We start from the raw sequence: 27,564 nt of genomic DNA on the forward strand, positions 1-27,564 counted from the left end.
CTCCCTCTCTCCTTCTCCCTGTCTCTTGTCTGTCTATCTACCCATTCATCCATCCACCCATACTCTCTGTTGTGCAGTGCTGGAGATGGAACCCAAGGTCTTTGCTAAGCAAAGCCTCTCCCCCTGAGCCACACACCACCCTAAAACGTCTCTTGATGAATCATCCACTTCATTGACTACTATGCCTACTGCCTTTTTAGAGACCCCATCCAGCCTGCTGCTGTTGATGAAGAAATGATGGGAGATCCATGGTGTACTGGATGGCCCTGGAGGCCTTTCTGGGCCATCACTGATTGGACCCAGAGTCAACATCTGACCCAGGCTAAGCCAGTCATATTTCTCTATATGAGGGCTGTGCACTGAGAAAAGCCAATAAAAGGAGCCAGTTAGCAGGAGGCAGGAGCTGCTCTGATAGGCTACCTGCAGTCTATGTCATGAGGAAACAGGATGCCCATTGGAGAAAGTGAGCCAGGAAAGATGAGAACAGAAGAAATGGAGATCTTTCTGGCAGAGGCCCCTGCCCTGCCCTTTTCCAGTTGAAATTCATGGATATTCTTTTGATAATTGCTCTCCTGGGCCAACAAATTGCTCCATTTTGATTTCCACAAAGAGCCAGAAGGATCTTCTTGGAGCATAAACCAGATTATAATACTATTTGGTGTAAAAACCTGCAAACACTCCCCAACCTCTTAGGGAAAAACTAGCAAACATCCGGTCCCGAGGTCATCTTCCAGTTCCTAGGGAAAGCCCCGCCCCTTCCACTGTCAGGTCTTTGCATTTGTTCCTCTCTGTCTGGACAACCAGGGCCCTGGACATCCACGGGGACAGTCAGTTTTCATCCTGCAGGTTGCAGCTCAAATGCCACACCCTAGGAGAGGTCCTTCCTTTCTATTGGTTACTTGTAGCTGCCGTGACAATTAGAAGCTTAAAACAGCACAGGTTGATTCTCTTACAACCCTGGAGGTCAGAAATCCAAAATGGTGTCCCTGAGAAGAAATCAGGGTGCTGGTAGGACTCTTTCCTTTCGGAAACTCTTGGCGAGAGAATCATTCTTTGTGCCCTTCCAGCTTCTAGAGGCTGCCTGTAAACCTAGGCTCATGGCCCCTTCCTTTAGCTTCAAAACTCACAGCATAGTCTGTAATCCTAGGGAGGCTGAGATAGGGAGGATCTCAGTTCAAGGCAAATAGTTTGATAGACACCATCTCCAAAATAGCCAGAGCAAAATGGACTGGAGGTGTGGCTCAAGGGGTAGAGCACCTGCCTAGCAAGTGAAAGGCCCTGAGTTCAACCTCTATTACTGCCAAAAAAAAAAAAGAAAAAAAAAAAGAAGAAAATACATTCAATATACCTAATATGCCATTGCAGGTATATACCATTAGGGTACACTATGGAGTGTCAGCTGTTTTTCCTTAGTCTCTCATGGCTGATGGAGCTGTCGTTTGTTGCCTGAGATATCTGTGTTAGTCAGCTTTCTGTTGCTGTGACAAAATACCTGAGTCACACCATGTAAAAGAATGAAAGATTTATGACTCCAGAGGTTTCCATCCATGGTTGTTTGGCCCTGTTGGCCTTTGGGCTGGTAGGAGCCTATGGCAGAGGAAACTGCTCACATCATGGTGACTGGGAAGGAGGAGGAGGGGGAAAAAGAGAGGAAAGGGTGGGATCCCATTTTGTCCCCGGTGACCTAACTTCCTCCATCCAGGCCTCACCTCCTAAAGTCCCCACCAGCAACCAGTAGTGCCACCAGCTGCAGATGAAACCGTTAGTTCATGAGCCTTTGGAGAACATAATGGTGTCAGACCACGGATTGTTAGTCTGGCAAGAGATCAAAATTCAAAACTTGATATATGGCTTCTATTGGATGCCTGCTGTTTCTGCACCACTGTAAAGCCAAAAAAAATCATAAATCTAACCATTGTGAGTCAATGAATGAGGTAACATAGTCACAGGGTCTAGAAATCAGGACGAGGACATTATTCGGGGGACTGCTAGGTTGCCTTCCACACACTCCCCAACCGTCCAGTACAAAGAAAACCCTTGTCTGCAACATTCTTTCTCTTGCCTCAAGCCCTCTCTTGTTTGTCCGTATTATTATAGTTATTATTATTATTGCAGTATGAACACATTTATTTCTTTTTTGGGGGCATTACTGGAGTTTGAACTCAGGGCCTCAAGCTTGCTAGGCAGGCGCTCTACCACTTGAGCCACTCACCAGTCCATTTTGTTTCTGGCAAGCACAGTGACCCAGTGGAGCAAATCCAGTGGCTGGAGGGGGAAGCCACAAACTCACAACTGCCCAGTGCAGACAGGAGACGCGCACACAGAGGTCACTTCTTGTATGTTTTATTTTGGGGACTAAATTTGGATCATGTTCATAGACAAGACTGGACTTGGGCGTTGAGGATAGTTGAGGGAGACTGAGTTGCAGCCCTCCCTTGTCACTCTGGGAATTGTACCAGCATCTAGCCAGAGACAGGGCCAGTCCCCTGCTGGGGACGGGAGCTCCTGATTCCAGGGGACATGAATGACAACTGGAGAGCTTGATGTCACCAACATGTTCAGGGAGGAATGCAGTCCCTGGTATGGTAGAAGACGCCAGCATGCTGGGTCCTGGGATGACTCATGAGTTGGCCTTGATGGTGTCATTAATCCACTTGTAGAACTGGCAGAGTTTGGTGTAGACACCTGGCCTGTTGGGTTGTGCACAGGGGTAGTCCCCCCAGGACACGAGGCCCTGGAGTTGGCCATTGCAAACCACAGGGCCCCCAGAGTCACCCTGTGGGGGAGGAAGAGAGGCACAAGCAGGGGCAGAGATGTGGTGAGGGGGAGGAAGGAGACACAGGACACCCAGAGCCACACCCAGATGGAAAAGGTCCGGGGCCCAAGACACAGATAGGTGGACACACGGCACGAAGAGACACAGGGTACAGACACGGGTGAAACGAGTGAGAGAGAGAGAGAGAGACAGACAGACAGAGAAAGACACACACAGAGAGAGAGAAGAGAATTTATTAATATTTTACCCCAGCTCTAGTTTTGTTTTGTTTTGTTTTTGGCAGGACCAGGGTTTGAATTCAGGACTTTGCACTTGCAAAGCAGGCACTCTACTGCTTGAGTCACACCTCCAGTCCATTTTGCACTGGTTGTTTTGGATATAGGGTCTCCAGAACTATTTGCACAAGCTGGCCTCGAACTGTAATCCTCCTGATCTCAGCCTCCCAAGTAGCTAGGATTAAAGGCGCAAGTTACCTTCTGCACGCCTCATTTCTCCTATGGAATACTTCTTCCTCCCCTGTTTCTTAGTTACGTTTATGTTAAGTAAAATTTGTATTATCCAAAATATGAATAACCACATGAAGTCCTGGTATTAACTTTTGCATGCCTGAGTCCCTCCCTCCCTCCCTCCCTTCCTTCCTTTCCTCCCTTTCTTTCTTTCTTCTCCCTTCCCTTCCCCTTCTTCCCCCTCCCTTCTCCTCTGTTCTCTTTCCTTCCTTCCTCCCTCCCTTCTTTTCTGTCTTTCTTTAGTTTTAGTTTTTTGAGACAAGATCTCACTATACAGCACAGACTGCCCTGGAACTTTTGATCTTCCCACCTCTGCCTTCCAAGTGCTGAGATTAAAGAAGAGCACCACTGCACCTGACTTCAGAGACCGTTCTAGGCAAGAGAGGTTGACCACCTGAACCTCCAAAGTTCACCTTTCCTGGGCTTTCACTTCTCATTTTTATTATTACATTTTTGAGACAGGGTCTCACTATGTAGCCTAGGCTGACATCAAACTCCTGATCCTCCTGATTTCATCTCCTGAGTGCTGGGATTACAGGTGTGAACCACCCTGCCCATGAATTTTTGTTTAACACTCTGCAGAGATTTTTCAAGAGACCGTTAGGTAACTGCTCTGAACCTTGGCTTCTTGTCTGTAAAATAAAGCTAAATAAAAGCAGGGAGATGATTAATAAGTGGATTCATGTAAAGGACAGCGCCCATGATTAATTTGCTCCTGTTGTTATTATACCATTAGTATTCATCTGGTAGTTTGTTATTTTTTCCTGCTTGTAGCTTCTAGTGGTCACACCCAGATGAAGGCTGGCATGAAAAACACCTCGAGGTTGGAAAAAGAAGGTACTGCTTTTGGCTATCCAACGGCTCTGAGTTTGAGTTAGACATGCTTTCTTTTTCTGATAAATTCCCTCACCCACCGTGGCACTTACAATGTCACAGGGGGACAGAAGTGGACCTGGGAGGTCCAGGAAGTCGTTTGTGTTGTCAGGTTTGTAGAATTGGGGGGTGGGGAGGGGGGACTTTTCACAGCCATCTGGATGGGCTCTGGTGCTGCTGGGGTTCACAGCTCACTAAAAGTCAAAACAACTGATGGAGCTTACGTCCTGCAATTGGGGAGCCAGTTAACTTACATCCCTCCAGAACCCTTGGGAACCTGAATGCAGAGGAGGTTGTAACAGTTTAACTTAACTTCTGCCTACTTCAGCAGACAAAGCTTCCAGGAGAACATAGAAAATCTTTGTTTTTAGCAATTCAGACATAGTTGCTGAATATTGGCACCTGTTCACTTCTCCAGTCTCCCCACTTCGTTCCCTAGAAAAGCTTACTGGTTTCTTCCTATTCTTTGAAAGGAAACTCCTTCCAACCTCAGGGCCTTTGCACATGACTTTTTCGGTCCCTCTAACCTTTATGAATCTGGCTCCATGGTGTGGTTCAGTCTCTGCTCACCTGCCACCTCTCCAAGCACACTCTCCTGACCAGCATTTTAAATATTGCTCCCATTATTTGCTAGCATAAAATCATGTTTTAGCTTGTCATAGTGGCACACACCTGAAATCCAAGCATCTGTGAGGCTGAGGCAGGAAGATCACAAGTTCAAGGTCAGCCTGGGCTACATAGACAGATCCTGTATCAAAAAACCAAACCAAATCAAAACAACAGCAACAAAATAAAATTCAGGTGGCACTGGTGGCTCACACCTGTAATCCTGCTATTGAGAGGTTGAGATCTATCTGGAGGATCTGGGTTCAAGATCTACAAGATAATCAGCACAAATGGACTGGAGGTGTGGCTGAAGCGGTAGGGCGCCTGCCTTGCAAGTGCAAAGCCCTGAGTTCAAACCCCAGTCCCACTAAAAAAAAAAAACAAAAAACAAAAAAACATGTTTTCTTTCTCCACTTTCTGACATCTCTTTTTTTCTGCAGTTTCTTGACCCTACTTTTGTTTTGCTTTTCTCTGCCTTTCACTTTTCACTCCTCCAGCAGTTTCAACAACTCTAACCTATACTAAATTCTCTTTAAAAGGACTAGCATAGGTTTTCTCTTCTCCTTCCTCAAGACATTTTACTAGCATTTGTTGGAAAACTGTCGGAGTGTGTTGAAAACTTACAGAGTGTGTTGAAAAGAGACACTTGACTCCCATGTGTCTGAAAACTGCTCAAACAAAGAGATGAAAGTATAAGGACCATATGTGAAGGTAGATCCTTAGATGTGGTATCTTTTTTCCTGGAACTCTCTCTCTTTCTCCCTCTCTCTCTCGCTGTGGACTGAGGCCAGGGCCTTGCACATGCTAGGCAGCCCTCTATCACTGAGCTAACCCCAGTCAGATGTGGTTTCTTGAAGCAGTGCTCAACCTTCCCAGCCTCAGACAGCAGCCTTCATCTCTCGTCTACACCTGTCCAGTGCAGGTGGCCGCTGACCACATGTGGCCACCAAACACCTGAAAGCTGGCCACGAATTGATGTCTGCTGTCAGTGTAGAAATACATACTGGCCTGGAAAAAAAACCTGTCAAGTATCTCATTCATAACTGTTCTATATTAATCATGAAATCATGTCACCTGGGGTATTGTGAATTAAATAAAATAAATTATTAATATTAATTTCACCTGCATCTTTTTTTAATTTTTTGCAGTGCTGAAGTTTGAACTCAGAACCCAGCACTTTTATGCTGTAGTTATTTTTCAGATAGGGTCTCACCTTTTTGCCCAGGGCTAACCTTAGACTGTCCCTCATAGGTTAGGATTATAGGCATGCACCACTATGTCCACCTTGTTTGTTGAGATGGTTCTCACTAACTTTTTGTCTGGGCTGGCCTCCAACTGTGATCCTCCCAATCTCTGCCTCCTGAGTAGCTGAGATTACAGGCATGCTCTACCTCACCCGGCCCTTCATAATGTATTTCTATTGGGCATTGTTGCTATAGAATATCAACCCATGAGAACGAAGAGTCCTAACTCTCTGGTCATCACTGGATTCCCAGCACCTAGCACAGTTGCAGGTTACATGGTTTTGCACTCAGTGTGATTCTGCCAAAGTCGGAGAAGTCTCCAGTCCTCACCTGGCAGGAGTCTCTCCCTGCTTCGTCACCGGCACAGAACATGGTTTGGTCTATCTGTCCTGGGTAGGCTTTCTTGCACCTCTCCTCACTTAGCACAGTGATGTTCAAACACTGGAGGACCTTGGGGAAGTTATCTGTCAAATAAGACAGCAGTGAGAGGTGGGGACAGATGGAGATGGATGGAGATGGGTGGGGACAAGAGGATATTGGACACTCACTTTGGGGGCTGCTGGTGGTTCCCCAGCCGGACACCATGCACTGGGTCCCAACAGAGGGACAATGGGGAGAGATGGTGATGGGCTTGACTGCATGTGTGTTTTGGATTTTCTTGTCCAGTTTGACGAGCATGAGGTCATTAGAGTGCCTGGGGTGGCAGTAGCCAGGGTGGGGGATGGATTTAATTCCTTGAAACATCTGCTGTCCAGTCTCATATAGAGGTGACAAGGAGTGGTGGCCAAGACGGACTCTGTAAACGCTGAACAAGATGGAGCAGGTGGCCGCCAGTCTGGGTCCCCATATACAACACCAGTTCCAACCCCAGCCACAGCATATCCCTCATTCCATCTTTCTCTCAACCCCATCCCATCCCCCAAAGGATAGCCCCAGCCCTGAGCCTTCCCTGCCCAGAAACTACCAACATGGCTGCTCTGAACTCCAAATCTAACCGTACAATCTAATCCAATCTAATCTAACCCAACCATCTGCAACCTCAAATCTAACCATCTCTCTCCCCGAGAGCCCAAGTCCAACTCCACGTTCACTTCTACACTTATTTCCAGTCTCAGCTCTATCTTTATTCCCACATCATCCCAATTCCCGCCTAACCTCCATTCTAGAAAAATAACCCTAATTCCACCCCAACCATCAACACAGGCATGTCTAGCCCTACACTCAAACAATCTCCAACCTCAAACCCAACTGTACACCCCATCCCCAATCATCTGCATTTGCCTTCCCAAACCCCAAGCCCAACCACTGCTAACCCCACATCCAGAGACCTGCAATTCCTTTTCTACTTTCACCTCAAGCCTTTCTTCAAACCCACCTCTACTGCTTACCCCAGCCCCACTCCTTCCCAACCTCATCTTCATCCAAGCCCCAATTTAAAAACCAATCCTAATCCCATCTCTGTTCCAAACCTGTTCAATGAGTATAAATATTCCTAACCCCAAATCCAACCCATCCCCAACATAGGGTGGCCTCATAGTCACCCTTAATCCCATCCCCAGCTCTCCCTCCTCTTCCGGCCTGGTCCCCAGCCCTTCCTGTGGCTTCCAGGCCTCTTCTCTCCCCATTCCCAGCCTCGGTGTCACTGGGAACCCCACTCACGGTTTCCTGCAGTGGGCAGCCGTGAGCAACCATTGGGGATTCACCAGCACAGCCCCACAGTACAGCTTGTTGGGTCCCAGCAGCAGCGCGCCCTGCCAAGGCTGGGCGTCCTTCTCACAGTCCGATCCGTTCACGATGCGGGCACTGCTGTCATCTGACCTGGTGTCATCCCCAGCTTTGCCTCCAAGGTCCCGGTTGCTTCCAGAGGACCCCTTGGCAGAGGGGTTGTCACAGGATTCAACATCATTTGCAAGAACGGGCTCTGAGGGAGGTTAATCCGATTAAAGCATCATATATATGTGTCTGAAAATATATATGAAACCTTCTTGTGTGAGGCGAACGTGATAACCACTACACTACGGAAACCGGCCTTATGAAACCTTCTTGTACTATCAATATACACTTTAAAAAAATGAAGGGCAGGAGGGTAAAACAGATCTTTTGCAGGGGTGGGTATCGGTGGGAGGGGGAGGGCATAAGGAAGGGGTGAAGGGGGGCAAATATGGTGGATGTATTTTGCATTCATGTATGAAAATAGAATAATGAAATTTATTGAAATTGTCCTAAGAAGGGGGGTTTGGGGGGCATGAGGGAGAACAATGGAGTAAGTCTAATTAGGATACATTGTAAGCACATATGTAAATATGACAATGTATTCCCCTGTATAACTATTACATGCTAACAACAACAAAAGCAACAGGCTCTGAGTGCAGAAAATGGGCGGGGCATGATTCGGGGGGCGGGGATTACGTGAGGGGTGTGGCTTACACTGGCACAATGGACCAGTCAGAGGATGTCTGGCCCTGGTGGATCCTCCTGGTGCAGCAGCTTAGGGGCGGGGCCTAGGCTGCAGGAGAAGAGGCGGAGCTACAGAGATGGATTCTGAAGAATTAGGATAGAGTCACCCAATAGCTCGGACACAAGGACAGAGCCTAGGCTTAAGTGGGGTTCCCGGGCTCTGATGGACTTCAAGTGTTCCTGGGATTGGTTAGAACTCAATGGTGAGAACAGGGGAGGATAAAATTGGGTACAGCCAGGGCTGTAGGGAAGGGAACCTAGTCACAAAAAGTGAGGCCAGGACCCAACGAATGGGGCCAAAGTTGGAGACAGCAGAGCCTGGCATAAGGGGGACGCTTGTAATGATCGGCAGGGAGCAGGACAAAGTTACACTAGGCAGTGGATTCTATAAAGAGCCCTGAGGTGGGGACTGGGCTCTAGGAGCTGTTACGTCACAGGGGGTGGAGCCTGGCTGAAAGGGATGGGATGTTGAGACAACTGGCTGGGTGTGGAGCACAGCCCAAGGGGCGCAAGCGAGATAAAGTCTAACTTAGCGGCATGGCTGAGGAAATGGGGTAGAGTTAGAGCTCATGGGCGGAGTTAGGGTTGGGGAGCAGGACACACTTGGTGGGTAGCAGGGAGGGGCAGAGCAGGGCTGGCTTTCTGTATTCTCAGCCATAAATGTACCTCGTGAATTGTACCCTCCTTTTACACAGACCTGCAGGTCATAGGGACACCTGGTCCGTCATCGGTCTCCACCCCACCCCGCTCCCACAAGCCAATAGTAGTTTCGTGTTCCTGCTGGTGCCCCAGAGAAGGGAGGCCCTAGTGTCGCCTGCGTTCACCTGCACACTCCAAGAAATCCATGCACAGTGGAATCATAGCCCAATGTGCACACGCATTGTGTCCAGAGGCACAGCTGAGACACTGCTGTGCGGTGACACATGCTCCCCAGGCACACACGTCCAGCAGCCTAGCAGGACCTCATGCAACCATCCAGCATCTCAGTGACATGCCTAGATATAACATGCATATGTGTGAAGGCTGCCACACACACACACTTCTGCACACAGTACCCTTGACATGGGGGCAAGACTACCCTCCATGCAGTGCAAGTACATCGCTTAGCAGTTTCCACAGCCACCAACTCATAGTGAGCTCTTCTGCACATGGGATTCCTAGAGGCAGGGTTTGGAATGAGAGACAGATAGGCACACACACACACACACACACACACACACACACACACAGAGGCATTCACACAGCCCCACACAAGTCACTCCTATAGAAAATTCCTCTGGTCACACAGTCACAAATACAGGCACCCAACCACAGCCATGCACTCACAAATGGCTATCCATAAGTGCACTTTCAGACATTGTCACGATGATGAACACTTGCTGCACAAGGACAATGACACATAGACAGGAACTCCAGATCCCTGCAGTAATACACAAAGCCAAGTAGCCACACACAGCTGAGCAGAGAGTAGCAGCCACGGTGCCACATACATTCACCTGCATAGCTGTGGAGTCACACACAATCTTAAATGCGCCTCCCTCCCCATCACACAGTCATGAAAATAACTTCAAAGGGTCACACACAGTCACTCGATGTGAGAAAAGGGACCGTACATATGCACGTGCGTGCACACACACACACACACACACACACACACACAGGGACAGTCACTTGCCACTTTTAATAGCAAAACACAAATACAGACACGGACTCATATTTATCCCATCCTGGGGCCAGACCCAGTTTTACACAGGTCCCACTGCTACATAGATAGTCACCCATGTCCCATACACACACGCACACGCACACACACACGGGGCCTAGTTACCTGTGACCCCCAGAACCAGTGCTGTGATCAGAGCACCGAGCATCCACATCCAGGGGGACCCTGCTGTAGCCATGACTTCTGCACCTGGTAAGGGCCAGAGGAAGGTCCAGATGATTTGGGGAACCCTTAGTCCACTCCCCGGCCCTTCCCTTCCTCATTTTCTCTCGGAGAGAGAGACCACCTTGGTCGGTACCAAGGTGACACCCAGAGACCAATAATTCAGGACAGAGGACCTTCAGCACCCTACAGTCTCTGTGAGGAGAGAGGACAGAGAGGGAGACAGGGTGCATCCAAGACCAGAGCCAGGCAGGGCTCATCTCTCTCCCTCCCTGCCTGTGAGCCCCCTCTCTAGGCCTCACCTGCCAAGTCTAGGTGACACTGAGGGAGTAGGTGTGAATCCCGATTCCAGCTCTGCCACAGACTTCTCAGGCCCCTGCTGCCTTCCTGCCGCACCTCCTTGGGCTCCTGCACCAGGCACCCGCCAGGTTATAACCACCCACTGGTCCCTGGGGCACATTCCCGGGTAGTGAGGCGCCCTCTCAGACAGCCTCAGCAATCACTCCTCCTGCCTCCCCTCACCTCCACCCCCAGAGCACCCCCCACCCAGTCCCGAATACCACTCATTCCCTCCCTGGCATGGAAAATGGGGAGGGGTCCCCAGGTAAGGACAGGTCCTCCCTTGCCTCCCCAAGCTGGCAGATCTGGCTTCTCACCAGCTCTGGGTCACTCTTCATGCTCAAGAAGCATGAAGAGTTCTTTCTTCTCTGTGCCTTTCAGTCGTTGCCTCTGTCATCTTCCTTATTCCTCCTTCTATCCTTGTGTCTGTTTTAAAAACTCTTCTACTTTCTGATTGCTCTGAGTTTTGTCTTTCCCAAGTGAATCTTCCTGGGTCCCTCAATGGTTGGTACCCACTGAATTCTCTCTCTGTGTCCCCTCTTCTCTCCCCCTCTCCTTCTCTCTGTTGTCATAGGATACCTGCTTGTCTGTACATCTCAAGTCTCTCTGTGTCCATGTAACTCCCTCTCTGTCTTTCTGTGTCTCACTCAGCATTTCACTGTTTCTTTGTCCTCTGAGAATCTTTTGCTGAATGCAAAATCTCATTCTGAATGCTCCATTCATCAAATCTTAGAATCCTCCAGCCTTTCATTTTGCTTCCTGCTTTATTCTTCTGCAGTATAACTGAGGTGCAGTAAACTTCGCATGTTTAAGTGTACACAGTTGGGTGAGTTTTCATGCACACAGCATATGCACATCAAACCATCACCATAGTCAACACAGAGAATGTGCCCATCAGTCCTGAGACGTCCCTTGTGCCTTTTATGTGTCTGTGGTTCTCTGCTCACATTTCTGTATACCTGTGTCTCTCTTTGTCTCTCTCTGTCTCTATCTTTTGCCTTTCTTTTCTCTGCAACTGGTTTTTCTCATTCTCTCTGTGTCTGCATCATTCCCCATCTGTCTCTCTCTCTCTCTCTCTTATGGGCTCTGAGCATCAGTTTCTCTGTATCTTTCTGTCTCCCCGATCCTGCATTTCAGCCACAGAAGACCAGGTCATTTGCAGAGAAACCCCTTAGTCCCTCCTTGCCCCTCACCTGGACCCAGGCCACCAAGCAGAAAGAGGCAGGGACTCAGGCTGGGTTCCCCCACAGTGCCTTGGCTGGGCTGGCATAGCCAGGTGTGGGTGACAGAATTGGGCAGGGCCACCTGATGGTGGAAAAAGAGGCTGAGAGCCAGAAAAGGGGGCGGGTAGCTCCTTGGGCCCCTTGGGAAATGGGGCATTGGGTGTGGAGCCTGAAAGGTGGCTTCTCCCTGCCTGGTCCTGGCTGTTTGGGGCCGCCTCCCCTGATCTCTTCTCTTGCCTGGCTCTTTTTTCTGTCTGCTTCCAACTCTGTCTTCAGGTCTCTGTCCTCACTAGGAGGTAAGAACCAAACAGTTATGTGCTTGTGCCAGACACAGATCTGTCAGGAACAAAGTGACAAAAGATGTGAAGTTGGGCTGTATCCCCTCTCCCTGACAGGACAGGAATAGACTTCAAACAACCAGCATCTGTCAAATGGGAGTTTTTAGAACCCTGGGGCTGGTTTTAGTGCACAGGAAAAAAATCCCAAGCAACAAAAACCTGTTCTGAGTTTATTCTGATTATCGGAATTGATGTGTTGTATGTTAAAGTGATACAACTGGCAACCTACTTATTTCATGATATTTTTTCTGACTTCTGTGGTCTTTTGAATTTGACTTACAAATGTTTTAATTCTAGGTATTAGCTTAGCAGTCATCTTTATGAGGTCTTCACAGTAATGTCTAGTTCAACTTATAAAATAAATTAAGTAAATGCCTTTATGCATTTTAAGTTTTCTTTTTTTTTTTTTTTAGTGGTACTGGGGTTTGAACTCAGGGCGTACAACCTGAGCCACTCCACCAGCCCTTTCTTGTGATTTTTTTTTTCTGAAATAGGGTCTGGTGAACTATTTGCCCGGGCTCGCTTTGATCCAAGATTGTTCTGATCTCTGCCTTCGGAGTAGCAGGGATTACAGGTGTGAGCCACGGGCACCTGGCCAGTTGAAGTTCTGAAATGAACATGCTGGAAGTCCTTCAGTTTTTTGGATCAAACATTCAGAGCACCTCAGTAAGTTTGTGTATCTATTATACACTTATAGATGTGGTTAATGTTACAGTCTTTCAAATATCCTGATACTGGGTATAAACTTGACTTAATTCTAACTTTGAAATCATAGATCAGGCTAGGGATGTAGCTTAGTAGTAGAGAACTTGCTTCAGACATGTGAGGTTCCAGCCAGAACTGAGAGAGAGAGAGAGAGAGAGAAAGAGAGAGAGAGAGAGAGAGAGAGAGAGAGAGAGAGAGAGAGAGAGAGAGAGAGAAGGAAGAAGAAGAAGAAGAAGAAGAAGAAGAAGAAGAAGAAGAAGAAGAAGAAGAAGAAGAAGAAGAAGAAAACAAAAGAAAAAATCACACATCATTTTAAGCTAAAGTCAAAGGCTGTCCCTATATTAGGAAAAATTCTCTTAGACTTAAATACCAAGTGGGCAGAGATTCTGCTTAAAAATAATTCATGCTAAGAGACAAACTTTAAATCTTTCTAGGTTCGGTTCTAAAACATGTCAGAATTAAAAGAAGGCTTCAGTGTAAAAGAACAGTTCAGAGCCCCAACTGTCTGTGGCATCAGCCCCCTGGCATCCAGGCTCTGGCTTGGCCACCCCCCCCCCCAGCTGTGAGACTTTGTCCACACCAGAGACTTTCTCTCTGCTTCAGTTTCCCTATCTGTGAAGTGGGAAAAATAACAGTACCCACCTCATAGGCTTGCTGTGAGGATTAAAGGAGCTGCATCAGTGCTTTACATCAGTGCTTTACATCATGGCAGAATGGCTCAAGTGGTAGAGTGCCTGCCTAGTAAGTGAGAGGCCCTGAGTTCAAGCCTCAGTACCAACAAAAAACGTGAAATGTTTGTAAAGCACTTAAAATAGTGGCTGAAAGGCACTACTAAGTACTTAAAAACTATTTTGGCTTGGTGCTGTGGTCATGGACGTGGTCATCCCTGTTTTCCATTAAGGGGGACAATTTGCTCTCATTGAACTGAAGATGATTGTAGTTTGCCTGGAGAGTCATTGATTGGGTTCCTCCTGGTGACCATGGTAAGTCTTGTGACTCTATTTACCATTAATAACTAATTTCTAGAGAGGTTTGAGCATGGCAGACTGGGCCACACCCATGCCTGCTTCTTCACAAAAGTCAACCACTCTCCCCCTCCCCTTGATAAAAGGTCACATTTCTTTAGTTCTTAAGACAGAAATGTTAAGGTGTTTCTAATACCCAGATCTGACCCTTCTGTCAGATCTCAAAGGGCCTCAAGGCCAATTCCAAGTTCTTCTGCTGACATAGTCTACTGTTGACCTACATTTCCAGCAATGACACCCATTTCTCCTGCCTCAAACACTGGCCTCTGTGATCCAGGATGATCTGCAGCTATCCTCGCACCCCAGATTTTCTATGTTGTTCCATGTGTGCAAGCGCCATCCACTGGCCTTCTCTGTATGGTGAATGTGTGTGTAGCTGCCTCTCTCCACTGCTTCTAGCCCCAGCCCCAGCTCAGTCCCCTTCTTCTCTTCCTGCACTATTACCCCAAACTCCTCCTTTTCTCCCAGCTCCAGTCTCTTCCTTCTGGTCCATTCTGCCTTGAGTCTCACTGCTGCTTTCACTCACAACCCTACTATGGCTCCCTATTGTCCTCAAAGTCCCAGCCTCTCAAGCTGGTGTCTGAGGTCTTTTGAGATCTATGCCCTGTTGTCTTCTCTCGTCCTATCTCCCACCACTCTTACACAATGGTCTCCCAGCCCTCTCTCCTCTCTGCTTTTACTGCTACAAAGGGGAGAGAGCGCAAGGTGAATGAGTCCAGAGTGACTTCCTGGAAGAGGTAGAAACCAAATTGAGCGGTAAAGAAGAATTGAGAAAAGCCAGACTTCCAAAAGGCACAAACAGAATAAAAGCAAACAGCACCATTCATAATAAAAGTCACACTTTCTGGAGTGCATGGTGGGCCAGACACTGTTCCGTGTATTTTGTTTGTTTGAAACCTTCTATGTTCCCCAGGGCTACTGTCATAATTGGAATATGCCGATATAATCCCATTTTACAGACAAGAACATTCACACTGTGAAAGAAGGTAATTCCCAAGGATACACAGAATGTAAGTGGCTGAGCTGAGATTCCATCTCAGTCAACTAAACCCACGGAGTAAAGCTTCAGGGTGGAACTAGGGTAATATCAAAGTCAGGGACAATCTATGCTCTTGTGTCACTGTGTGCCTTTATTAAGCAGCAGGGGTCAGATATGGGCAGGGGGTAGGGACAGGAAGGCCTTAGGGAGAGAGAGTCTGGAGCCAGCCAGTGAGGTCATAGGTCCAAAGTTGATGTCATTTGGTTTTAATGGTGTTTTGGATCCAGTCAACGTATCTGCAGACGTCAGTGTAGACTCCTGGCTTCTCTTTGGATCCACAGGGGACATTACCCCATGACACAAGGCCTCGGAGGTAGTCTCCACATACCAGCGGACCTCCGGAATCACCCTGTAAGAAAGAGGGAAAAAAGCAAGGTACAGAAACCCAAAGAAGGATGGAGAGAAGAAAGAGAGAAAGTCCCAGGAGTAGAGAGACAGATGGATAGTAAGATGCCCACGAAGGCACAGAGAAAGATAGAAATTGAAAGAGACTCAAACATGGGGAAAGACAGAGACAGAAACACCAAGATCCAGAAAGGTATAGACAGGTAAAAGAGAGAACGAAAGAGAACGCAGACAGAGAAGTGTGGTGAGAGGCAGAGGGGCAGAGAGAGGTGCCATGCGTAATTCTCTCCACTTCTTGCTCTGGACAGACCCTTCTCTGCCTCCAGATCACTGAGCATCACTTCCTCTGTGTTTGTGTCCCTCTTGCCCTCTTAGTTGGTCTGAGTACGTCTTTCAGTGCCTTAGAGTCATTTTGGAATAAAGAGGAGAGACTGGAATGACAATGAGAGAAGTCAAAGATGTTCAGGAGTGAGGATGGAGCCCTCTCACTCTCCAGCCGGGGTCCCCATCCTCCAGCACTCCCAAGCAGGGATCCTGATGGGACTCTGTTTAAGGAAGGATGGCTCTGTTATACCGCCTGCTTCCTTACTGTGTCTCTCTGGTTCTTGGTTTCTCCTCCATTTTGTCTCTGTACTTCCTGTCTCTGCTGTCTTTTTATCTCTGCCTGTCTGTGACTGTGTCACTGTACTTAGCACCGAGACTTTCCTCTTTCCTGTCTCTGTTTCTCTCCCAATCTGTCTTTTCTCTCGCTCTTTTTTAGTTTCTTTTTTGGCGGTACTGGGGGCCTCACACTTGAACTCAGGGCCTCATACTTGCTAGGCAGGTGCTCTATCGCTCAGGCTCTGTCAGTCCTGAATCTGTCTTTATCAGTCTCTGCGCAGCTCTGCTTTGGTCCGTGTCTCTCTCTCCTTATCTCTGGCTGTATTTTGGTGTTTCTGCCCTGGGCTGCTTAACTGGCAGGTCTGGGTTGCTTCACCTGGCAGGAATCCTTCCCGTACTTCTCGTCGCCCGCGCACACCATGTTTGAGGTGATCTGGCCGGGGTAGGCACGCTCACACTCCTCACGGGGCACCAGGTGAATGTACGCACACTGGATGGCGTCGGGAAAACCACCTGAAAAGGGAGAGATGGGCCAGGATGACTCCAGGCCCCGCCCTTCCCACATCCTCCCAGCCATCCTGTGCCCACTCTCCTCTATTTGTTCCTATTTCCCATTGGTTCCCTTCTCCCTATTTGTCTCTCATACTTAGTACACATTTCCATAGTCCCTACCTTCTGATTGGTCCCTTTTCCCATCATTCTTGCCTCCCATTGGCCTGGCTTCCTCATTAATCATTGCTTCTCCAGGAGTCCTCATTTCCTACTGGTTCTAATTTTCTCTTAGGTGCCGCCTCCACTTGTGTCCATTGAGCCCACCTTCCCGCAGTTGTCCTGTTCACCTCTAGAACTTTCTTCCTGTACTGTACCTTTCTTGGGCATTACTTTGTCCTTCTTGCCCATTGGTAAGATTAGTTGCCACTTGGCCATTGCTCCTGCCCCATTGGCTTTCCTTTCCTATTGGTCCGTCATTAAATGGTCCACCTCTCTCATTGGTGCTTTCCTAACTGATCCCACCCTCCATTGCCTCTCATTTCCTATTGGCCCTTTATTAGTGCCTATTCTTTTTTTTTATTGGCTGTTCACTCACAGGCCCACCTTCAATGGCTCCTGCTGATCTGTTTCTTCCCTGTAGTCATTCCTCTGGTGACACCTCTTGACTGCTGACCCTTCCCCAATTGGTCTCTTTTCCATGAACTCACTTATTGTTTGTTTTTGAGGGTCTCTATGACCCAGGATGGCTGTCTACCTCTGCTGCATTCTGGGTCTATCCACGTTAACTCTTTCTACACCATTCTCTCTCTCAATTCACATACTTCACTTGGCTCCCCTGCTACAATTAGTCATCTTCCATTAGTTCTTCCTTCAATTCTTTCTTGTTTGCCAATGCATCCTTTTGCTCCTTGGCCTCCTTGCTGCTTAGTGCATCACTGCTGACCTTCCTTTCTCATTGACCCTTCAGTTTTGTGGTCCATCTTTTCCATGCTATGCAACCATTGGTCTACTTTCACTGTTGGCTGTTCACCCATTGGCTCAACTTCTAAATCTTCCCTCTCTCTCCATTGTCACTTGGCTCATTGATACCCTCGACAATTGGTCCTGCCGTTAACTTCTTTTCCCATGACCCATGGCCTACTGTCCACTGTCCCACATTCATCTTTTACCCTTCATCCTTTGGCTCCCTTCATTCTCCCGCATTAGCTTGCTCCCCATCCATCTCCCCTTACTGACCATCTTCCGTCTTGCCCCAGCCCAGGATATGGCAGCTGTTTTGTCTGATGGAGCAGTCCCTTGTCAGGGGCAGTGGCTGGATCCATTTGGAGAATTTTACAGGACGTGCCAGGCGTAACAGCATGATGTCCTGGTCATGGGTGGCAGCATTGTAGTGGGGATGAACCACAGTCCGGATAACAGAGTTCTGCTCTTGTGATTTCTCCCTCTGCTGCAGGTTGTGCTTCCCCAGGTAGACCTCGAGTTTCCTGGAAAGGAGGCAGCTGGGTCTCATCTGGAGCCCTGGGACTATAGCTGGGGCTTCAGAGAGGGCTGGGGAATCAGAAATCTTCTGGCCTGCTCCTCCCAATCACCCCCAGCTCAGCAAATGGTGATTCTGTCTTCTAGAACTTTGAAATTTTTTACTGCACTATTTGATAGAGTCAATCATCTCTATGCCCAGGTTCTGATCCACAGATCCACAAGTGAAGACTGAAAATACTGGGGCATGGACTGGAGGTGTGGCTCAGGTTGTAGGGTGCTTGCCTAGCAAGTGTGGGACCCTGAGTTCAAGCCCCAATAGCACCAAAAAAGAAAGAAAAAAGAAAATGTTGTGTCAGGTATAGTGGCATTGCCTGTAATCCCAGCACTCTGGATCTGGAGGCAGGAGGATCACGAGTTCTAGAGCAGCCTAGAGCGATCCAGTATCAAAACAACAACAAAAAGGCCTGGGGGAAGTGTGGCACATTAGTAGACTCCTTGCTTAGCTATGAACAAGGCCCTGGGTTTGATCTTGAGCCCCCCAAAATGCATATATAAATACCAAACTATCTTATATAAGGGACCACAGAATCAGAGGAGTTTGACATCCTTGGGGTTCCTGGAGCCAATCCCCTGTGGATACTGAGGGACAACTGTGCCCTGTTAAATACTTGCCAAATGAAGCTGGTTATGGGGTGGTCTCACTCAGGGGCAAGTGGATGCTCGTGCCTGTCTCCTGCCTGCCTCCTACCTGCCTCCCGCCTGCAGTCTCCAGGACATCTAAGGGACTCCTTACATCCCTGCCTCCTTTGAGACAGAGACACTCACGGTTTTTTGCAGTGGGCAGCTGTGAGCACCCACTGAGGGTGAATGAGGACACCACCGCACAGCAAGTGTCCTGAGGTGTAGAGTGCAGCTTGGTAGGGGTGAGAGTCCTTCTCACAAGGTCCGCCATGTGTCACCTTATCCTGCTCCTCTGCCCAGGCTGATGGAGATTGGGTCTGAGTCAGAGAGATGTCTAGACACACCAGGTATGATGGCTAAGGTGAGCCCCAACCAAAGACTGTCCTCATTCCCATCCCATCTCAGATCCAACCCTGTCCTCAACCTCACCATCATTTTCAACCTCACCTCCCATCCTTTCTCCATCTCTGTCTCCATCTTCCCTCAATTCTTACCTCCAAGACTTCCTTTCCTCCCAGACCCCCATCCCTTCTCAGCTTGGTCCTTGTTTAAAAGCCATCCCAACCCCATACTTTGACATAGGCCACCCCCACCCCAAGTTCTTCCCCATACACAGCCCCCACTCTATCTGCCAACCTCCACCACCTTTATTTTTTTCTTCCCACCTGCAGCAAGGAAAACCAACAATACAATCAGCGTCTTCATGGCCGGTCCTAAGCAGGGAAGCCAAGAGTTCCATTAGTCAGTGCCCCAACCTCTACTGAAGACTCTGCCTGTCCCCCTCACCTCTCCTCCCTCCCTGGCTGCCCTGACCTCCTGCCTTTGACCTCTGGTCCTTCCCCTCTGACCTCCTCTGATTTCTGTGTCCTCAATCCATGCCTTCTATTTGAGAGTTCTGCGAAGGCAGGTGCCAGAGAGAATCCAGACCACGTCTTTGGGCCCAGTGGCTCCCAGTTAGACAAAGTAACCCTTCCTTTCCTACTTCCATGGGTCCTACCTTCCCTTCCAAGTAACAAGATGGTGAGCCTAGGGAGTCCTTGACCTTCCTGTTGGTGGCACTTTCCCTCTGTACCTTGGCTCTGTGCTTACTGTGTCACCACCCCCACACCTGTAGGCTTTGGGATGCATATGCTCTTACCTGCCGGTGGCTGGTGGCCTACTGGTCACAGGGTTCTTGGGTCAGGGGGGAAAGGACAGCACCTTATCACAGATAGACAGGGAGGCAGAGAGAGTGAGCAAGGCAGGGGACTAAGAGAGAAAGGAAGAGAGAGAGGAGACTCAGAGCAGATAGGATGCTGTGGTTCGGTTCGGTTCGGTTCTCGGGCTGCAGGGACTGCTGTGCAGAAGCCCGCCTGGCTCCTTGGCCTTGCAGGAAGAGGCTGGGTCTGTCCTCAGACGCTCCTGGCACTTCCTTTTAACCCCTGTCTTCCCAAGTCTCTGAGCCAGGAGGCCAGCCCCACCCTTTTCCTTCTCACCTAGGCCTCCCACGTACATTCCTTCTGCCCTGCACTCTGCTACCAGTGACCCCTGACCCAGAGGCCGGAGGGGAGCAACGAGCCCTGGGAGCCAGGGGTCGCCCAGGAGTGGACCCTTACATTTAAGGGAGGAGGACTGGAGCCTGGATCCCTGGGTCTGAGGGAAGAGGTCTTGGGTCTGGATGCCTGGGTCCGAGTGAGGAGGGCTGAAGGCTCAGACTGAGGAGGGCTGGATTCCTGGCTTGAGGTAAAGGAAGATGGGAACTTGTTCTTAGTTTTAGATTTCTGGGTTTTTGAGAAAGCCACAGACTGAGGACCCAAACGCAGCCTCTCAGAAAAGCAAATGCTGCCTCAGCCTCCAGCCCCCAGCCCCCATCTGTGAGTGTAGGCTCTCCCTCCTGGGTCTGGATCGTTGGGGTGCTGGAACCAGCTGCCCAGGTTCAGTGGGGATGGGGTGACTCACCTGCCTGTAAGTCCCTCTGTGGATGCTGACGACCTCCCTATCCTCCCGAGAGTTCGAGTACCCAGCCAGCAAGAAAGGGTGCGTCACCAAACTGGCCCCCACCTCTGCCCCAGGCTGGAGAGCAGGCCTGGGTGCTATGGGGAAAGGGCCCTTGAACAATCAGGCTTTGTCCATTCTGAGTCCAGTGCCATGCTCCCAGTGCTCCTCTCTTCCAGGAAGGTGGGTGGGAGGCTATGTCAATGACTTTTCTTTGTCCCTGCCTGCCTGACCTCCTGCTGGGGCCCTGGCCTGGATATTTTACAATTCTTGATGCTCCTGGTCCCTCTCTCCCAAGGTCCCTCTCCCCCAAGCTTGTCAACCTCTGGGGTCTCTGGCTCTATCTCTGTTCCTCCTTGGTGGGGGTATTTCCATGTGTGTCTCCCTGTGCCTCCCTCTCTTCAGCTAAGTCTCTGTATTTGTATCTCTGCCCTCTCTTTCTTTTCTCTCTCTCTGTCTCTCTTTCTCTGTCTTCCCTTCTCCCTCTCCCCCTCCCATTCTCTCTCTCTCTCTCTCTCTCTCTGTCTCTCCCTCTCTTTGATTCTATGACTCTTCTGCTTCTTTTCTTCTGGGTACCCTTCCTCAGTTCCCTGGAGAAATATGTTTGTGTCCAGAATAGCATTAAGTTCTTGAGGCAGTAGAAGGATGGCACAGGAGGAATGGGGGGCTAGTGGGGTACAGGAGCATTTGAGGGCTCACTGATGAGCTTCAGGCTGATAGGGAGAAAGAAGCCAGAATGCAGATGACTGGAGAGCAACATGGGGGTACGATGAGAAATTGGAGCAACAGGAGGTTATAGAGGAATCCAGAGGGATTTGGGGAGGTATCTTTGAACTTGGGTATGGAAAGCCAAGATGAGTGTCAGTCAACAGGAGAGGGGTGGGGCGTCTGTGGGAACAGCAGGCAGTGGTCAGTGTGGGCTGCAGGGCGAGGGGGAGTGTGGCTGGGTGGAGGGACCTGAGGAGGGGTACAGTGATGAAGGAAGATGGGGGCTTACAGGGAAATCATTAGCAAATAAGTTAAATATGTCTGCCTCACCACCTACTCAGGCTAGGCACTCAGGGAAATTTTATTTCCTTGATTAAATCTAATTGCCACTTTTGATTGCTCAAGCCCAACCTCAGGAGGAAGGCTCTCTGAGCCCTTCACATTGGGTCCTCACTGAACGTAGGACCTGCCACCCTCCCAGACACAGTGACCCCTCACAAGCCACTGACACCCCCAACCCTGTCCCACTGTCTCATCTATCTGTGGGGTCATCTCTTAACTGTCCCCACCTGCCCCTCTCCTACCTAGACCATCACCCTGGGCACTTCCTGTTCTTGGTATCACTCACTGAGCCCCAGAGGGGGTCTCCCTGCACCTGCTCTGCGCTGATTCTGTTTCCCTGCTTCTCACAGCTCTACCCTGGGTCTCTGTCCCCCCAGGACAAAGTCCCACCTCTCAACCTGGTATGGAAGGACCCTTAGCATCCAGAGAAGCACTCACTCGTCAAGAGGGGCACACGTTGTATGCATGCACAGTCCCATTTTCTAGTGGTCACAAAACAATACAGAGGGCTGGGGATGTAGCTCAGTGATAGAGCATGCACAAAGTCCTAGGTTTTGTCCCCAGCAATACAAAAATAATAAATGAAAAGATATTAACTTTTCTTATCAGAAAAACGTAATTATGCCCAGAAATGCATGTGTCAAATAACTTGCCTCAGTGATTTCATCATGCATCTATACATCGAACAAAACATGTTCTGCACTGTAAGTGTATATATGGTTTTACTTGCCCAATAAAAATGCATTTAAGAGAATGAAAGAAAAATCATAGGTTCAAAGAAACAAGAGTTTGTTTTTGTATTTTATTTAACTCAAGATACTCAAACTATTACCATTTCAATGAGAGCAATTATAATAATTGTTATAATAATAACAAAATTAGTACAGGGGGCTGGGAGCATGGCCCAACTTAGGCCCTGAGTTCAAATCCCATACCACCAGAAAAAAAAAGTAAAGAAAATTAGTAAAGGACTCTTTTGCATTATTCCTTGACACCCTAAGCACCTGGAATGGGATTTCTTTTCTTTTCTTTCTTTATTTTTTAAATTTTTACAAGACATCTCAGTTTTTGAGCCACCAAGGGCCACGGGTGTGAGTGGTTACCTTCAGCATGCGCTCTGCCCACTTGTCTGTGCCCCAGCCCTCCTGACCTTGTCCTGTGTCCTTGAACCACACCATGCCCTCTGGCCTCTGAGCCTTCAGTCCTACTGTTTGCTTTTCCTGACAACTTGCCCTTCCAGTCTTTGTCTGAATATCACCTCCTCCAGCCAGCCTTCCCTGAACACCACCCAATGTCCACCTGCTGTGAAAGGGGCAGTCGCTTCCTCATATGACTTCCCACCATCGGGGACTCCCTCCAATCACCCTGGACCACAGCCATCTCCCCCACCAGATCTCCAGATCCTTCAAAGGCAGGCACTGGGGCTGACTCACAGCTGCCGCTTAAGTACGTGCACGGGACCTGGCCCAGTGGAGCCAGAGGAAATGTTGACTCAATGACTAAAGGATTTCATTACACCCACTCCTGTTTTCCAAATAGGAAACAGAGGCTCAGAGCGGGGAAGTTCATTGCTCAACATCAAACACCCGGGAAGTGGTGGAGCTTGAATTGGAACTCCACTTCCAACATGGCGGTGGATGCTGTCCAGCTCTTGACGACCCCTGGGGGCTGCCTTACTACAATATGGGGTGGGTGGATTGGGGAGGAATTGTTGAGAGCCACGGGGTGGGGGAGTTGGGAAAAGGAGGGGAGTGGAGAAACTTCTACTAACCAAGGAGGCCCTCAACTCCACCCATTCGATAAGTGACCTTCATGTTCCCTTCAAATTAACGAACTCTGACAAAGTCTTCCATAAATAAATTGTTTTAGGGCCTGGTGTAAGGACTCAAACTTGTAATCCTAGCTACTTGGAGGAGGTGGAGATTGCAGGCTAGGCAAAAAGTTCAGGAGACTCCCCACCCCCATCTCAAGCAATGACTGGGTGTGGTGGTATGCATCTGCTAAGTGGGGAGCACAAACAGGAAGATTGTGGTCCAGGCTGGCCCTGGCGTAAAGTAAGACCTTATCTCAAAGGTACCCAGAGCAAAAAGTGCTGTTGGAGTGGCTCAAGTGGTAGATTGCCTGCCTAGCAAGCGTAGGGCCCTGAGTTCAAATCTCAGTACTGCCAAAAATTATTTTAGAAGGAAATTTCAGGAGAGTATAAGCAGGGAAAATATGAGGTCATAACAAAAACCAAGCCCCATGGAAGGTTTAGTTTGTGTTAGGCAAAGTTCCAGCACCTTCTGCATATAATCTTCATAATAACTCTGTGAGTTAGGTGTTATTCCCACTTCAGGGGTGAAAGAACACAGATGGGGAAATAAGATGGCAATCTCAGACTAATGAGCAGGTGTGGTGGCTCATGCCTGTAATCTCAGCACTTGAGAAGCTGAGGCAGGAGGTTCTTGAGTTCTAGACCAGCAAGAGCCTGTACATGGTGAAGAGGAAGGAGAAGGAGGAGGAAGGAAGGAAGGCAGGGAGGAAGGAAAGAAGGAAGGAAGGAAAGAAAAACAAAACAAGAAAGAGCTGACAGTGTTAGGGTGAACAGCAAGGGCCGCCATGTTAGACCTTCTCCCCTTTGCAGGTGGCTTGCTGGAAACTTCCCACTCGACCCCAAAGATTGACAAAGGGACAGTTGTTAACTTTTTCTCCAGGTGGACGCCAAGGACAGTTGAGCACACAGTGACCTAACCACAACTTATCTTCCTTGGTCGTCCAGCAGCAACACTCCTTAGTGACCCACCAAAAAAATGTCCCACCTAGCAACCCTCTTGGTACTTTTTCACCAGCTCTCCTGTATCCACCCCGGGCCTGTACGCAGCAGTGGTTCTGGCTCTCTTGCTGGAGACCCCTCCGCAGACTCTCTTTCCCACATAAAGCCTGTGCTGATGGTGAACCGTCTCCTGCCTATCCTTCTGTGCTTCTCTTCGGTCTAACATACCAGGCTGAAACCCAGGACAGGTGTGTAGGTTCAACTCTCCGTGCTCCACGCTTGTATCCTGGGAAGCAGTGGGCAGTGGCAGCTCTTCCCAGGCTTGCTCTTGGATCCTGAGCAGAGACTAGAGTCACCCTCTCCTGTCCTCTGCTGGCTCTCCCTTCCCTCTGCCACTTGATCTCTCCCACCTTTTTCTTCCTTTCTTTGATGGCTCCATCAGGGATCACTCCCCATTGCTGGACCCTTCATCCAACACTGGCCTTCAATTTTGGTGAGTTTCCCTTTTTCGGGTTTCTCTCTCATTGCCTGACATACTGTGGATGTCCTACTGTGGACCACAGAGAAGCCCCAGCTAGGCAAGAGACTCCCTCTGTCCACCACCTGGGTGGACTCACCTGTTATTTTCTGGGAACGCTTAGAAGATCTGCAGGCACACTGCCCCAGGGTCAAATTATAGACTACCCATAGGGTGTGAAGACGTTCCTGTCCTCTGATACATCTGTCTTACCAGGTAGGACCACTGTAGAGATTACTTCCCACCTTTTTCTACAAAAATGAGCCAGAAACCCCTGAGGGACAGTCTGCTGAAATGTCTCCTCCCAAACCTTCAGACTCTGGGTCTCACCAAAATTGTTAAGCATGAATGGATGATTTTTTCTATTATAACACATCTGGCACCAATATAAATTGGACAATAGTAACCATTGACAAGAATAGGACATTTGATTTTCCAAATTCAGCTCAATCTCAAAAACTTCCTCCAATGCTATGGGATATGGTCCAAGGTCCCCCTTATATCTAAGAACTTTATTTATCTCTACTCTAGACCCTCTGTCCATCAATCTTGTTTACCTTATCATATTCTTTTCCTGAAAGAAAAAAAATCTCCCTTAGGTTTCTGTTTTCCATTAAAAAACCCTCCTCCTCCTCTGACTTCAACCCAAGCTCTAGGTCATTCTTTCCTCTTCCCTCATCTCACAAGGTATGAAAACTCCTCTCTCTGACTCCATCTCAGCCATCATAGAGGTTTCTTTCACTGTTCTACTCTGTAGCCTGCTCCTGCCTCCTTCTGGACTGGGCATCTGAGTGAGGACAACAGAGACAAAGAAAAAAAGAAAAGTGCTGCTCAAATTGCATTGTCAGTTAGAAAACTGACAGCCTCCCGAGTGACTCACAGGGTTCCAAGGTTAAAAAACCATAAAATCAATTGCAAATCTAAATGAGATGTGGCTGAGGATTGGAGCTGCTTTTCTGTCTCAACTTCCTGGACTTTTCCACCTAGTGCTAAGTCTCTAAGTCTGCCTAAACTCTCCACTAACAGCTTCCTCCTTTAAGTCTTGCTTTCCAGATGAGCTGCACTCCCATGGCAGACATGTCAAGACCAGGGGAGGGAACAGGTCATTTCCGGGTAGCTGCAGGTGGTTACCCTGCTCTCCTGCCAAGGTACCATGTGGTCGAGGTTACAGACTCACACCTCAGCCTTATGTGCACATAGGCTGAGGGACCAAAGAGAAAACTTCAATTTTCTGAGCTTTTCTTAAATCTCCTACAAATGCCCCATATTTAATAATTGGGATCTCAATATTTTGGGTTATAGCATAAGCTAAAGGACAAAGGACAGCTTTCTTGGGTTCTGCTATGGATTCAATAAGGTGTTTGGGTTTTTTTTATTATAAAAGGTCCTTTCCCTAAAGCTAACTTGCAAGGGCCTAATCCATTCTACTTTTCCATGCTTACTAAGATAACCAGATATCACCAGTTTCAATGGAGATGTCATCCTTTTTACCACACCAGTCTACCCCTTTCTCTGCCTGACATTCAAATTCTAATTTAAAAAATTAATTTTGGGTGTAAAATAAGAGGGTTTCCTTTGTTTTGTTTCCTGTTTCCTTTGTTTGGAAACAGGATACAAGATGACAGTTCCGCACCCAAATCTTAGCTCCCTAAATTTACTTTATGGTTTGATGAGTAACAAAGTTACTGTAGCCCAAGGTAAAGTATTACAAATTATTTTAAAAGTATCCGCTAGTGATAAATCTAAAGTCTTTTAATATTAAAAAGAGGCCACAAAACCACCTACCTCCTGCCCAACATGGGCAAGGCTCCCTTCAGGCAGTTAACTCTAAATAATAATAATAATAATTTAAAAGATTGCACAGGGCTCCAACAACAACAACAAAAAACTCAACCTTCTACTTCTCTCGCCTTTCAGAGGTGACGCCTGAATACACCAACTCTTACACCTGACTCACATGAGGAAAAATTTACCTTCCCTGGGAGCGGTCAACTCTTGACGTTCACAAAGCACTCCATATACCAAAAGGTGACTCCAAATGGGCTAATAACTGTGAAAAATACCAAATCTATAAGCAACTTAAAAATAAAAAAACCCACTAAGACCATCTTGCCCCGTAGGGAAAATTCTAACAGAATAGTCTACTAAAAAAAAAAAAAAAAAAAAAAAGACAATGTCTAAGAGTGCACTTGGGAAATGAATGTAATCGTCTTGTGTGTCACCTTGCGGGTTTTGTGTGTGTCTGTCATTGTATGTCTTTGACGATTGGCTGGTTAGAGACTGAAATCTGATGACTGTGACTAAATCTTATTGGAGACTGGGACTGACTTTTATGACATTGACTCTTGCCTCAGCTATCAAGGCTCCCAAAATAAGTCCAACAAACAAACAAACAAACATAGGACACATCTCAATCTACTCCTAAAATTAAAAAAAAAAAAAAAAAACCTATGAACTTGTGGCCACTATCTTTCTTTCTTGTTTTTTTTGTTTGTTTGTTTGCGGTGCTGGGGTTTGAACTCAGGGCCTTCACCTTGACCCACTTCATCAAACGTTTTTGTGATGGGTTTTTTGAGATGGGGTCTCATGAACTGTTTGCCCCGGCTGGCTTTGAACCTCAATCCTCTTGATCTCTGCCTCCTGAGTAGCTGAGATTAC

At 48.2% G+C, this 27,564-nt stretch overlaps 2 protein-coding genes across 14 annotated transcripts; both read right to left on the bottom strand.

The window, feature by feature from the left end:
- Positions 1 to 2,327: 2,327 nt before the first annotated feature.
- Positions 2,328 to 11,922, bottom strand: Klk5 (kallikrein related peptidase 5). 2 transcript variants are annotated; one of them, XM_020159927.2, is made up of 7 exons: positions 11,880 to 11,922; positions 10,650 to 10,755; positions 10,291 to 10,374; positions 7,665 to 7,926; positions 6,554 to 6,810; positions 6,336 to 6,469; positions 2,328 to 2,776 (listed from the first exon to the last, which is right to left on the bottom strand). In XM_020159927.2, the coding sequence occupies exons 3-7, from the start codon at positions 10,361 to 10,363 to the stop codon at positions 2,621 to 2,623; spliced, it is 882 nt and encodes a 293-aa protein (XP_020015516.1). In that variant the 5' UTR covers positions 10,364 to 10,374; positions 10,650 to 10,755; positions 11,880 to 11,922; the 3' UTR covers positions 2,328 to 2,620. The 2 variants fall into 2 exon arrangements, with proteins under 2 accessions (XP_020015516.1, XP_073914177.1); XM_074058076.1 differs by lacking the exon at positions 11,880 to 11,922 and having other exon boundaries at positions 6,554 to 6,801; positions 10,650 to 10,802.
- Positions 11,923 to 15,087: 3,165 nt separating this feature from the next.
- Klk6 (kallikrein related peptidase 6) lies at positions 15,088 to 20,708 on the bottom strand. Of its 12 annotated transcripts, none has more exons than XM_074058077.1 (8): positions 20,552 to 20,708; positions 20,209 to 20,329; positions 19,752 to 19,813; positions 19,279 to 19,326; positions 18,758 to 18,947; positions 17,690 to 17,937; positions 16,338 to 16,474; positions 15,088 to 15,365 (listed from the first exon to the last, which is right to left on the bottom strand). In XM_074058077.1, the coding sequence occupies exons 4-8, from the start codon at positions 19,316 to 19,318 to the stop codon at positions 15,213 to 15,215; spliced, it is 768 nt and encodes a 255-aa protein (XP_073914178.1). In that variant the 5' UTR covers positions 19,319 to 19,326; positions 19,752 to 19,813; positions 20,209 to 20,329; positions 20,552 to 20,708; the 3' UTR covers positions 15,088 to 15,212. The 12 variants fall into 12 exon arrangements, with proteins under 12 accessions (XP_073914178.1, XP_073914180.1, XP_073914187.1 ...); XM_074058079.1 differs by having other exon boundaries at positions 19,752 to 19,861; XM_074058086.1 differs by having other exon boundaries at positions 18,758 to 18,914; positions 20,552 to 20,707.
- Positions 20,709 to 27,564: the final 6,856 nt, after the last annotated feature.

The sequence above is a fragment of the Castor canadensis genome, chromosome 16 (assembly GCF_047511655.1).
Source record: "Castor canadensis chromosome 16, mCasCan1.hap1v2, whole genome shotgun sequence".
In the NCBI taxonomy this organism is placed as follows: Eukaryota; Metazoa; Chordata; class Mammalia; order Rodentia; family Castoridae; genus Castor; species Castor canadensis.